The sequence below is a fragment of the Ambystoma mexicanum genome, chromosome 12 (genome assembly GCF_040938575.1).
Source record: "Ambystoma mexicanum isolate Mex_15411 chromosome 12, UKY_AmexF1_1, whole genome shotgun sequence".
NCBI classification, from domain to species: domain Eukaryota; kingdom Metazoa; phylum Chordata; class Amphibia; order Caudata; family Ambystomatidae; genus Ambystoma; species Ambystoma mexicanum.
This window is the reverse complement of record NC_090936.1, coordinates 520,325,339-520,338,385: the sequence shown is the minus strand read 5'-3', so window position 1 is coordinate 520,338,385 and position 13,047 is coordinate 520,325,339. Positions and strand designations below refer to the sequence as shown.

Here is a 13,047-nt window from a genome sequence, read left to right as displayed (position 1 = left end):
CGGGCCTACTCTTTGCGGCATTGACAAGCTAACATCTTACCGGTTTTGTCACCTTGTCTGCATAACCTCGGCGTGTTTCACAAAATGTTATCTGCCTAATCGCTCCCATCATTATATGCAATCCTGTCAGAGAGAGGAGGTCACGCAACTGCAGCGTTCAGTGGGTATCCTTTTTCTAATTGCATAATCCTCGACTCGGTTTGCTGAATCCCTAGTCAATCATTCTGTATCCCTCCCACCTCGGCAAGTGCTACTCCTTGCATCACCACCTCGATTGCGTCCTACAGATCTGCCCCCCTTCTCCACCGTTAATACGAAAGTACTCATCGGTGTGTTCTGCCATGTACTCCTGAAAAGGGTACATCCTGAAGGGTCTCAGCCCAGAGTTTCCATGATGGCACTGGTGAAGGGCCTACATTTATTATCCAGTTGGCAAACAAGAGAAAGTTGTCTGAAAGCATCTTGCCCTCATATGGTGCATGTAAATTCCCTAACCCTTTCTATGCTATTAAAGAGATAATCAATGCATGCACGAGTCCAGTGTAGGCCAGAGTAATATGAGAATTCCCTATTGTTACTGTGCAGCCACCTCCAGATGTCGGTTAACTCTAAATCTTCTAACAGCCTCCAAACAATTCTAGCTGGGGGAGCGGGCTTACCATATCGATATTCTGATCCATCCACCGTGGGATTCGATGTACAATCAAAGTCACCCACCCAGATCCACATGAACCTCTGAAAAAGAGGCAATTTAGTATACAGAGATAAAAAGAAGGAAGATGCATCATAGTCTGGAGCGTAAATGTTAATGAGGCATACCTCTCCATTGTCCATATAACCATGTACCAGGACCACCCGCCTCTCACTAGCTGTTCAGACTTCCACCATCAGAAATGTAACTGAGGCAGCCTGCCTCTCCCCCCCAACCCTATTATAAGAGAAAAAGGTCAACCCAGACGCAGCCCCACCATACAGACCCACCATGGCCTGTTGCTCTGGTGAGGGGAGCTTCCCGTAGCATAGCAATCTCCATCTTCTTCCTATGCAAATATTTGGCCACCCTGTTGCACTGGACATAGCTATTCAGACCCCTCACATTCCAAGAGGCCACGCACCAATCCTGCCATTTAGCCTTCGCCCCTTTCCCTTAGCATCCCCTCTAGCTGGGAGCCCAGCCACCCCCCTATCCTGTAGCTCCCCTGCTTCACCGCACCTGCCCTCTACCAGGACCTCTGTAGTCTCCCCCCCAACATCCTCCAATACCTGAACAAGCAGTTTTGTAACTGAAATATTCCACACAAAACAACTTAGTGACTCAACAGTACCAAAACTATTCAGCCCCAACTGTCATTCATCTCACCCGAGTAGTACTTGGCAGTATCCATAGTTAGACCCTCGGGGACTCAGTCAGGGTTTGGTCTGTCCATTAAAGAAGTAAATCCACAGATTTGTGCTTTCGATGCAGGATCCCAGTCCAAAACCATAAACACCTTGAGCCTGTGCAATACGATCAATGTACCTATATATCCAGCAACGCCTCCTTTGGTTCCAGTCACAGCGTCCCATCATCCATTATTTTTGACTTCGCTCTGTCATAGGCACCAATTTGTTAAGAGTCCAGTGAGAGAAACCTAAGGGTATTCTCCAATGTAGGCCCGAGAATTTTCTATTCAGGTGGCCAGGGGAGGGCCATCGCTTTTGGATCCCAACCTTGGGGGTGGACAAGCGAGGGAGAATCAACTGGGTAGTGCAGACCGGGACTGCTCTCAGAAGAATACCCTAGGGGAGACAGTATTCCAATGGGACAATAAGTGGAGAAATCCCCGAAGACTGTGTAATATGCAGGCCCCATTATCCCCAACCCAGGAAAGTGAACCAGATTGTCCCGGATCAACCCTAAGTAAAGGAGAAAGCAAGGTGAGAAAATCCCAACGTCTTTGTATTTTCCCCCATTCAGATCATAGGAAGGGTCATACAGGCCCCATGCTCGCTTATCCGACAGGGTAACAATTGAAATAAGTTAATACAAAGGAATTCCTCCCTGGTTTACCAAAGTAGGGCCAAGGGGGCTGCCCCTAGTCTTTACCAATCGCTTTGTAATAAACTAGCTCACCAATGTCGAGTCCCATCTCCCCTCCCTATTTCCACTAAATACTGAAATGAGGAAGAGGCGACTAAGATCAGTAATGATTACCAATGGGGAAAGTAAGGGAAACCTACCATAGAAATAACTCAAATTGTCCCACTAATAGAGTCAGTCAGGGTCAGGCATACAATATTAACCATTCACACTTGACTGGTCTTTTCACTATAAAAAAAGTGCGGTCTGACAAATGTATGAGCGAGTAGGAGAGCCAGCAGGAAAACGAGTTAGGAGGGGCACTGAGCTGCCAAAGTTGCCCAAGACCTGAGTCCAGAGACTGAGACCTTGAGGAACTGTCGTGCAAAGTGGCAGAAGTGTGGCAAGGGAGCAGTGTCTCCAGCGAGCCAAGAAGGGTCTGTATACAAGAGGCGTGCTGGTGCCCCACAGAACCAGTTTATGTGAATGCTCGTTCCCCTGGGTAAGTGTGACAGCCCAGAAGTGTCAGAGGGGCAGTTGGTGAGACCCTGACCGCGAAACAAAGAGCCGGAGTGAAAAGGCAGCGCAGAAGTCAGCCCGGGTGAGTCGGAAAGCTTTGCAGAGCCGGGTTGTGAAGAACGCGATACAAGGTGATGCTAGAAACACGCAAGAAAGAGGACCGCGTTTGAATGGGCATTTGTTGAAGCAGACAGGAAGTCTTCAACAAAGAAAAGTATCAATTTAATAGTGTAAGCGCGACATGCGCACGTGTGTGTGTGTTGGACTACGAAACATTATGAAAGAAAGCGGGCCAGAAGCTTGTGAAAAGGGTGCAAGAGGCATGAAGGAAAGGACAGTATAACAAGGGTGTGAGGGACCCGAAAAGAAAGAAGCAAGTGCAAGAGTACACAAAAGCATGAAAGAAGCAGGCAAGAGGCACAGACAAGATATGGAATAAATGTCAGTGCAAGTGTGCACAGAAAAAGGAATATAGGAAAATGGTGCAGGAAGCACCTGAAGATAAAAGTACAAAAGGAAGGGAAAGTAACGAACCAAGAGGGGCAAAGGGTCAAGGGGGCAAGTCACGCTGAAGAAAAGTAAACAGCCTAGTGTTTTCAAACACCTCCGATTCTACCCCATGAGAGGATTACATGCAGGAAAGATTGTATATGAGAAAAGGCACATCCTGACCAGCTGCTTTGTGTTTTGAAAGCTGGAAGAGGTCTGAGCTTGGGGAAGGCAACCCCAAGTGGCCTATTGAAAAAAACAGATACTGTGTTTTGCATTGAAAGCTGAAAGTGAACCAGTTAAAGCTTGGGCAAGAGAACCACAAGGAACTCGGACATTAAAGGTGTTTAAATTCACTGTAAGGGCCATGAACCCCCTCATTGTGACATTGACCAATTGCACATGGTGAGAAAAAACACCTTTGGTTTTGCCATTTTTGTTGAACCACTATTTTTCCTTTCCAAAAGACTTTCCATCACATTTTTGTACAGCATGAGGGCAAGCATAGGTTTAGACACAGAGTGATTTTGGACTCTTGGATGACGGCCATTAGAAACATCAGTTAAAGGAACCATCCTTTTAGAGCTAAGCCCAGTCAGGCATTCCACCACCCCACAAACCTTAGTAAATAAAAGGTTTTTAAACAAATACTTTTGAGCCTGTGTCTCTTGATACCATGCCCATCTCACCACCCAGAGATTCACCTCCACTGGGGTATCGAAGACCAGGACTTTCCCGTTATTTAGGACCTTCAACTTAGCCTAATATAGAAAAATATTTTAAGCCCTGCTTTCGTAGCCTGTCTTTCTTGGGAACAAACCAACTCCTCTGCCTCTGGACTTGTATGGTGAAGTCTGGGTAGATCGCCAGTGTTGCCGCCGCCCGCCGCATTGCTCCCCCTTCAATAGAGAAAGCCAGGATCTCCCCCCCCCCCATCCCTCCCAAACAGGAACTTTGCAATGATCATTCTTGATGGTGCACCCTCGGGAGGTCACTTGGCCAATGATCTATGTGCTCTCAAATTTGAATCCCAGTGTCAAGTTCCCATCTCTTGGAGCAGCATGTTCTCCACATACATGGTGGGGTCCTAGTCTACCCTTCCGGCAGACGTCGTATTTTACCTAATCGATCCGAATCTCCATTTAGGCCGGGAGCAGCTATTGCTTCAAGAATCTGGGCGTCAGCCCCCTTTCTGCTCCTGCACATCTCCAACCTTGGAGTGCACTCCAGTGTCCAATGGATCATTCTTCACCTCGTTCTTAGTCTTATGATCTGCCGCCATCACCCATTCAGGCCTTTATCCCATACACTACCATGCGACCGGGCTCTTCCCAGCCCTGAATATGTTGCAAATGCATCTGGGCCCTGTCCTCTGGTCCACTTTGCTGCCTAGACCTCCATCCACTCCCAACCCTACCAGCAGTGGAGGTACTTCTGCCGGACACAGGCCTTATGAATCATGTGCAGGATCCCTTCCTCAGCCTCTTTTAGCTGTCAGTGCTGTGATGTACCCCTCGGTGATAGCAATGAATAGCCCCTGGAGACTCCTTTCCTCGACACCACCGCCCTGCTTATCAAACCGAGTGCTCGCCGGATGCTGCTGCCCTCCGCCGTCGTTCTACTGCACGCTCAGTCTCTTGCAGCAATCTGTCTGAGGCACTTCCACACTGCGCTTACAGGGTGGCCTCGCCACTTCCCCCATTCAGCACGTTGGTCCCGGACTGCTGCAGACCTTCTGGACGTAGCCGGAACCCCCGTTCCCCCACACTTCCTCTGCAGTCTCAGGCGTCAGTATCTTCAGTGTCTCTGGGCTAAACAAGCCCCCCCTCTTCCTCTGCTTTCCCTAATATTCCATCAGCAGCGAGCTTACCTTCAATCTGACAGGCAGAGCCCATCGCGGCCACCATTTTAATTCCACAGGTACCACTGTCTGTGCTCCTCGCTTGTCCTCAAAGCACCCTTATCTCTTGTTACGTGGTCTGGGAGGGAGCCAGGCAAGATCATGCCGTCCATCTGCACCCCAAGAGGTCTTTTTAAAAGCAAAACCATGTACAGGAAGCATATCTGAGAGGATCCACTGGGAGCTCTGTGGAAGCAAGTCTTCCTCACATCTCTGCTTGCCACGCCCACTGAAGGGAAAAGTACTTCCTGAGCACTGAGGGGGTATTTTGTCATAGAAATGGGTGCATAGAAAGCCATACAGTTAGCAGAAGCTGTGTCTGGGTATTGATTGCACCTTTCCAAGGGAGGTGGAATTCTGTATGTGTGAAAAACTGATGAAAGGGTATTATGGTAGCACATAGACAATGGGCAAAAACAGTGAACGTACAGAAGATGCACGTAGCAACCAAGTAAATTACATACAAGTGAGAGTTGCATTAAAAAAAAAAAAAGGGGTGGGTGCACTGGGGTAAATTGGTGTGCAGTGTTGTGTGTGCCCCTTTGCTGAATAACAGGAAATGTAAGTCTGATCCTGAAATGTTTAACTGAAGGGATAAATGAAGTTATGGGCCAGGATATTATATTGTGGGCCGGGGAGGGGGGTTGGTGGAAATACAAAGATATATTAGGAGGCGGCTCAGAGCGTTGGGCAAAAGGAGAGCTCAGAGGGAGGGTGGTGAAAGTGGTAGTTTGTGATTTAGATAGGCTTGACTGTTGAAAGATTGATTTAGGAACTTGAAGAGTCTGAATTTACACAGCCACCAGCATAGTGTAGGTGTGCAGTAGTGTGGGGGAAATCAGTACAGGTTGTAGAGGGAGCGAGTAGTGAAGTTGAGGGGAGAGAATGCATGGGTACAGGGGAAAGTAGGTACATTGTAGGCTGAAGCAGTAGTCAAGCAGGCTGAGCAGAACAGAGTTTTGGGTTCATGGTGGGCGAGTGAAGGGCAGACTTTGTATGTGGGGTAAGAATCCTGGCAGCAGGAGCCATGATTAATTGCTGGAGTCTTTGGTCACTGAGGACCATAGAGTAAAGCGGTCAGAAAGGAAGACGATGGGGAGTGTGGGGTTAGCACTGGGAGGCAGGGAGATAGCACTTCAGTCTATGAGGGACAGGGTTTCTGTACAGGTAAGTAATGTAGTTTAGAAAAGTCTCTAGTAGAAACTTCATGGCTTTACCACACTGAGTCAACCGAAAAGTCAAAGGTCAATAACAACTTTACACAGTCCAACTACCTCCATTCCCCTGCAGCACAGGGTAATCTACCATGACTGCCACAGGACACAAGAAAATGGCAACGCCAGGACGCCTCACCCCGCCCCCACTTTAGAACGCCATTTTGCATTTCCATATGAGCAGTTTTTAATGTATGATGCTCAACAGCAACTTGGCGGCATCTGCATTATCAACACACTGCTTCATTGGGTATGAAAGACATTACTTTAAATAACTCAAGTAAACCAATCCAGATTAGGCCCCAATGAAGGCTATACCGCCTATTTCTTGGGCTGCGAGGATCCTTCAAATGGCGGGAGAGTGGGGAGGAGCCTCCCAATCAGGCTAGGGTGGTGAAGCAGCTAACCAACAGTCTCCCCCCGTTCCCCCGCGGGGCTGTAAAATGGGGGAGGACCTTATAGGGAGAGACTTAACCAACTGGGGACAAGCATGTTGATCTGGAAAGGGGCCCTACATGTCCCACCACCCCCCACCTCAAGTCTGGATAACACCACCGAAGTCCACAATGGTGGGTTACTGCACAAACAAGTGGTAGCAACAACCGAGACGAAGGCGAACATCCAAACCTTGTTGGGAAGCACGAAAAGTGGCCCCCACAGCCGATGCAACTGAAGTTACGCTAGGGCAGACCCAGTTATATAAACTTGTCTGAAACAAATGACGGGGCGATCAAAGGAGAAACCAAATGAAAGCACTAGAGGGTCCAGAGGAGACAGACGTGCACGGTGTGGTTCGTTGGAACACACAAGCCCGTTGCGGGCGTCGACAGTAGAAGCAGAAAGTGGAGAGTGTGTCTTGCAAATCTACAGAAACTAAAGGGGTTGGACCTAACGGACAGGGAATAGCCACTTAGCACATTTATTTTTTCGTGAATACCAATAAATGTTCAAATTTCGTTTCTAAAAACGTTTTATTCTCATAATAAATTCATATGCAATGCTAAAACATTTCAATAAACAATTAAATGTAAATTCGACTCAGACTGATTCACTCCTACCATTCATACTGTTTTTACTTTTTATAACACACTAGTGACATGTGTATATTTTGGCCTCATATATAGAAGGCCTCTTGCTCTATTGAGACAATTCCACAAAAGTCCTCCATCCACTGTTCTGATGGTTACGTCTGTGCGTGCTCATCACACCGACATTCATCTACATGTGTTTCAGTTGTCTATTTTCGGGATGTGAATATTCGTCGACCCTTAATTCATACAACCTTCTTCAGGACAAGATTAATGGGAGTTTGTTTATTCCCACCGATATCGAGTAGGGTGAGTATCACCACCTAAAATACAATAAAAAAAAAACTTTAGAACGCTAAAAAACGAACAAAACATTTAAAACAGATTTCAAATTCATTCCCTGTAGGCTATTCCCTCTTGTTTAGAACACATTTAATGTGAAGATATGATTCTAAAAAGTAATCATAGTACAACATCCATGAGGGATTCCCTTTACACCCACTCGTATTGCTACGTGGATAAATCCTATTTACATTTTCAATTAGTGGCCACCTCAATCTGCCCACCAACCTAGATGCAAACAAACAAACCGTTCTTTGTTTATTTTTTAGAACGTGATACTTACTTAGAATAGAATCCAATTGATTCTCTCTATTTTCTACGATCTTTTGGCCCTTTTATTTCTTCAAGAGGGGTTCTTCGCAACTCGGGTAGTTACCTATGAGCGAAAATGGGAGAGTGTTACCGGGGAGTGAGTATTTAAATGTATCTCTAATTGGGCGATTAGAATGGGACTTACAACTGGCTTAAGTTCAATTCTAAAGCCAAAGATTTTTCATAGAAGGCCGCCTTTGGTAGCGACCGTGAAGTAGATACTTTGAGCGATTATGTCCGCATTTTTATCTATTCATCCACAGAAAGATAATCTTGTTAATTTAAATCATCCCGCATTGGGCTATTCATAGAGATTACTTCGCTATATCCCCCCTACCTAGGAGTTTATATTTAGAAAAAGCCCCTTTGTAGTCTATCTTTTTCATATATTTACATTCTTTATAATGCCCCCTTAGTCTACTTCCCCATGCCTTTATTTCCCCTATACCTAACCCATCCACTCGTCGCGTTAATTCAACGTGTGGTTGATTCCTTTGCATGGGAACGGCTATCCCCGCTCGTGCGCTTACCTGGTAGTTCGATTCGTTCGTTCTGGAAGCCCGCAGTGCTCTGTTTCATTCTCCCTCTTCCGGCGCTGTTTGTTATTCTGCGGCACGTATCTATTAATGCTCGCGTCACAGTCGTGATCGCGATAGAAAGGGGACTGAAGTGCCTAAATAATAGGTAAACACAAAGGACGGACAAGTTACTCCGTTCTTGGTTTATTTTTTAGAACATGATACTTACTTAGAATAGAATCCAATTGATTCTCTCTATTTATACGATCTTTTGGCCCTTTTATTTCTTCAAGAGGGGTTCTTCGCAACTCGGGTAGTTACCTATGAGCGAAAATGGGAGAGTGTTACCGGGGAGTGAGTATTTAAATGTATCTCTAATTGGGCGATTAGAGGGATAGTTATCCTCTCTACAGAGAATTATGATAACCAATGTATGCGTCTGTTGGGCGATGAAAATGCCCATCTTAAATTATCTCAAGATCCTACATCGAGATTAGAAGATGAGATCAATAGCTTGACTAACCATGCAGAAAGAGAATTGTGGATCAGTAATGAGGAAGGTTGCTTCCTTAGAAAAAGTCATCCCAAAAAAGCGGCTTTTTACATCTTGCCTAAGATTCATAAAAGAATGACTAACCCACCAGGGAGACCTATAGTGGCGGCGATTGATTCACTTCTAGAACCCCTTTCGGTTTATGTAGAATTTTTTCTAAAACCTTTTGCAGGCCAGATGGCATCATATGTGAAAGATTCAGGTGATATGATAAGGATAACTCAGAACTTAACTGTAGATGACAATGATATTCTAGTCACTATGGACGTAGACTCCCTGTATACTTCCATTCCACAGACAGAGTGTCTGGAAGTTCTAGGCACATTCTTGAATAAGAGATTAGAACCACATGTTCCACCTACTAAGTTTATACAAGAATGTGCACGAATAGCTATGACTGAACTTTTTTCTATTTAAACAAACCCTCTTCAAACAGCGAAAAGGAGTTGGTATGGGGGCAACATTTGCCCCAGATGTGGTGAATCTGTTCATGGCTGAATATGAAGAGAAATACATCTCAGGTGAATCTAGCCAGTTAAAGCAACAAAGGGATCTGTGCAATGGTCTACGGGCTTGGTATAGATATATTGACGATGTATTTTTAATATGGAGGGGTACAAGTGAAACACTGAACCAATTCCATATATGGCTTAACACATGTGACAGTAATATCAAGTTCACTATGGAATGGCACAGAGATCAAGTAAGTTTTTTAGATCTACTTATCAAGAAGTCCAATACCAAGCTGGTTACCACTCTGTATCGGAAGCCAACTGACAAGAACACCCTCCTCCACTATTCGAGTTTTCACCCCGTGGGCCTACGCCAAAATTTACCCTATGGACAGTTTTTAAGGATATGGAGGAACTGTACAGAGAAGGAGGAATATAGAAGACATGCAGAAGTTCAGAAAGCATGGTTATTGGAGAGAGGCTATCCGCATAAACTGGTTAAGAATAACCTAAAAAGGGCGCTGAATAGGAACAGAGATGAATGCCTGCTATTGAAAGAAAAGAAACAGGATAGATTAGTGTGTGTAACAACTTTCAATCCGGTTAGCAATGAAATTAAAAAGATTGTGAACCGTAATTGGGACCTAATCAAACAACCAGGAACTCTCTCAAAAAAACCTATTTTTGCTTTTAAGAAGAATCAGAATCTTAGGCAACGTCTAGTACACACATAGAGATTCGAATTCTGAGCAAACTATACTGAACCAATGGGGGTTACCCCCCATTATTGGCCACTATAAATGTGGCAATTGTGTGTCCTGTCCATTGACAGACTAGACATGAATTTAATCATGGGTCGGTAAAATGGAAATTTAAGACGCATACCAATTGCCGTACCAAGAATGCCATTTATATTATTAGTTGTTTTACAAAGGTAGCGGGCGCCCCTCTCTCGCAAGAACAGACATGATAACCTGTTCAGTGGTTATTAACCACTTGAGAGTTCGCAGCCACTGCTTTTACTCACTGTGCCTTTCACAGATGGGAAATATCCATTTGCATATCAGTCTTTGTCCCGCCCAGGGGCAGTCCAGCACCGAAATACAATGGCAATTCCAATCTGAACGAGAGTACCACCAGCAACCCCATACACATGTTTCACCCTTGTTGGGGATCATCAGTGAGGTGAAGCTGATGCCTCTCTAAGCACAGTGAGAGGGAGACCACGTCTGGTTGCCCCCAGGAGACCTAGGGTTACCAATCCCAGGTTCCTTAACAAATAGTTTTACAAAGGTAGCGGGCGCCCCTCTCTCGCAAGAACAGACATGATAACCTGTTCAGTGGTTATTAACCACTTGAGAGTCCGCAGCCACTGCTTTTACTCACTGTGCCTTTCACAGATGGGAAATATCCATTTGCATATCAGTCTTTGTCCCGCCCAGGGGCAGTCCATCCAGCACCGAAATACAATGGCAATTCCAATCTGAACGAGAGTACCACCAGCAACCCCATACACATGTTTCACCCTTGTTGGGGATCATCAGTGAGGTGAAGCTGATGCCTCTCTAACCACTTCAGAGTTCTGTTCTTGCGAGAGAGGGGCGCCCGCTACCTTTGTAAAACTAATTGTTAAGGAACCTGGGATTGGTAACCCTAGGTCTCCTGGGGGCAACCAGACGTGGTCTCCCTCTCACTGTGCTTAGAGAGGCATCAGCTTCACCTCACTGATGATCCCCAACAAGGGTGAAACACGTGTATGGGGTTGCTGGTGGTACTCTCGTTCAGATTGGAATTGCCATTGTATTTCGGTGCTGGACTGCCCCTGGGCAGGACAAAGACTGATATGCAAATGGATATTTCCCATCTGTGAAAGGCACAGTGAGTTAAAGCAGTGGCTGCGAACTCTCAAGTGGTTAATAACCACTGAACAGGTTATCATGTCTGTTCTTGCGAGAGAGGGGCGCCCGCTACCTTTGTAAAACTATATATTATTAGTTGCCCTTGCAATTTGATGTACGTAGGAAAAACGACTAGAGAGGTGCGCCAACGTATAGGCGAACACCGGAGCTGTATACGGAATAAAGTGGCTGATAAGCCACTTGTGGACCATTTCAGTCTGAAACACAGATATTGACCTAAGATGGTTTGTGCCACAGACTATAAAATTACCTAAAAGTGGAGGGGATTTATCCACTATGCTCCATAAACTGGAACAACGATGGATATATCGCCTTGACACAGTAAAGAATGGCCTCAATATTTCGGTGGAATGGGGAGCCCTCATTACACACTAAAGGTAAGAGTCTGACCATTATCCACTTGCAATATATTAATATATTTTGGTGATGAGTTAACAAGGGTTTTCCAACTGTACAACAATTTGGCATTACTGCATTTTTGCAGTTCATAAATAAACAAATATACGTAACCTCTACACCATGTATATATATATAAATATATGTACAATTAACTATGTGGGTGGTCCTCCCACAAGGTTTAGTAATCTCAGAGAAAATTGAGTTGTTTCCCTATTCAACAAAAAGCGCTAGCACTCAGGAACATGATCTAACACGAAAAAGGTAAGTAGTCCCTCGATGTCTAGGAACGGAGTAACTTGTCCGTCCTTTGTGTTTACCTATTATTTAGGCACTTCAGTCCCCTTTCTATCGCGATCACGACTGTGACGCGAGCATTAATAGATACGTGCCGCAGAATAACAAACAGCACCGGAAGAGGGAGAACGAAACAGAGCACTGCGGGCTTCCAGAACGAACGAATCGAACTACCAGGTAAGCGCACGAGCGGGGATAGCCGTTCCCATGCAAAGGAATCAACCACACGTTGAATTAACGCGACGAGTGGATGGGTTAGGTATAGGGGAAATAAAGGCATGGGGAAGTAGACTAAGGGGGCATTATAAAGAATGTAAATATATGAAAAAGATACAGACTACAAAGGGGCTTTTTCTAAATATAAACTCCTAGGTAGGGGGGATATAGCGAAGTAATCTCTATGAATAGCCCAATGCGGGATGATTTAAATTACCAAGATTATCTTTCTGTGGATGAATAGATAAAAATGCGGACATAATCGCTCAAAGTATCTACTTCACGGTCGCTACCAAAGGCGGCCTTCTATGAAAAATCTTTGGATTTAGAATTGAACTTAAGCCAGTTGTAAGTCCCATTCTAATCGCCCAATTAGAGATACATTTAAATACTCACTCCCCGGTAACTCTCCCATTTTCGCTCATAGGTAACTACCCGAGTTGCGAAGAACCCCTCTTGAAGAAATAAAAGGGCCAAAAGATCGTAGAAAATAGAGAGAATCAATTGGATTCTATTCTAAGTAAGTATCACGTTCTAAAAAATAAACAAAGAACGGTTTGTTTGTTTGCATCTAGGTTGGTGGGCAGATTGAGGTGGCCACTAATTGAAAATGTAAATAGGATTTATCCACGTAGCAATACGAGTGGGTGTAAAGGTAATCACTCATGGATGTTGTACTATGATTACTTTTTAGAATCATATCTTCACATTAAATGTGTTCTAAACAAGAGGGAATAGCCTACAGGGAATGAATTTGAAATCTGTTTTAAATGTTTTGTTCGTTTTTTAGCGTTCTAAAGTTTATTGTATTTTAGGTGGTGATACTCGCCCTA

The 13,047-nt window shown here is 44.9% G+C and overlaps 1 protein-coding gene across 2 annotated transcripts in view; it reads right to left on the bottom strand.

The window, feature by feature from the left end:
* Positions 1 to 13,047, bottom strand: part of MKRN1 (makorin ring finger protein 1) — a 302,715-nt gene that overhangs the window by 50,947 nt on the left and 238,721 nt on the right. Inside the window, exon 8 of one of the 2 annotated variants that reach the window (XM_069628816.1) lies at positions 8,614 to 8,702. The exons of the other annotated variant lie outside the window; for it this stretch is intronic. Within the exon in view, the coding sequence (XP_069484917.1) occupies positions 8,670 to 8,702 (33 nt within the window). The 3' untranslated portion in view covers positions 8,614 to 8,669. Of the gene's footprint in view, positions 1 to 8,613; positions 8,703 to 13,047 lie in introns of those variants that run through there. 2 annotated transcript variants of the gene reach the window in all.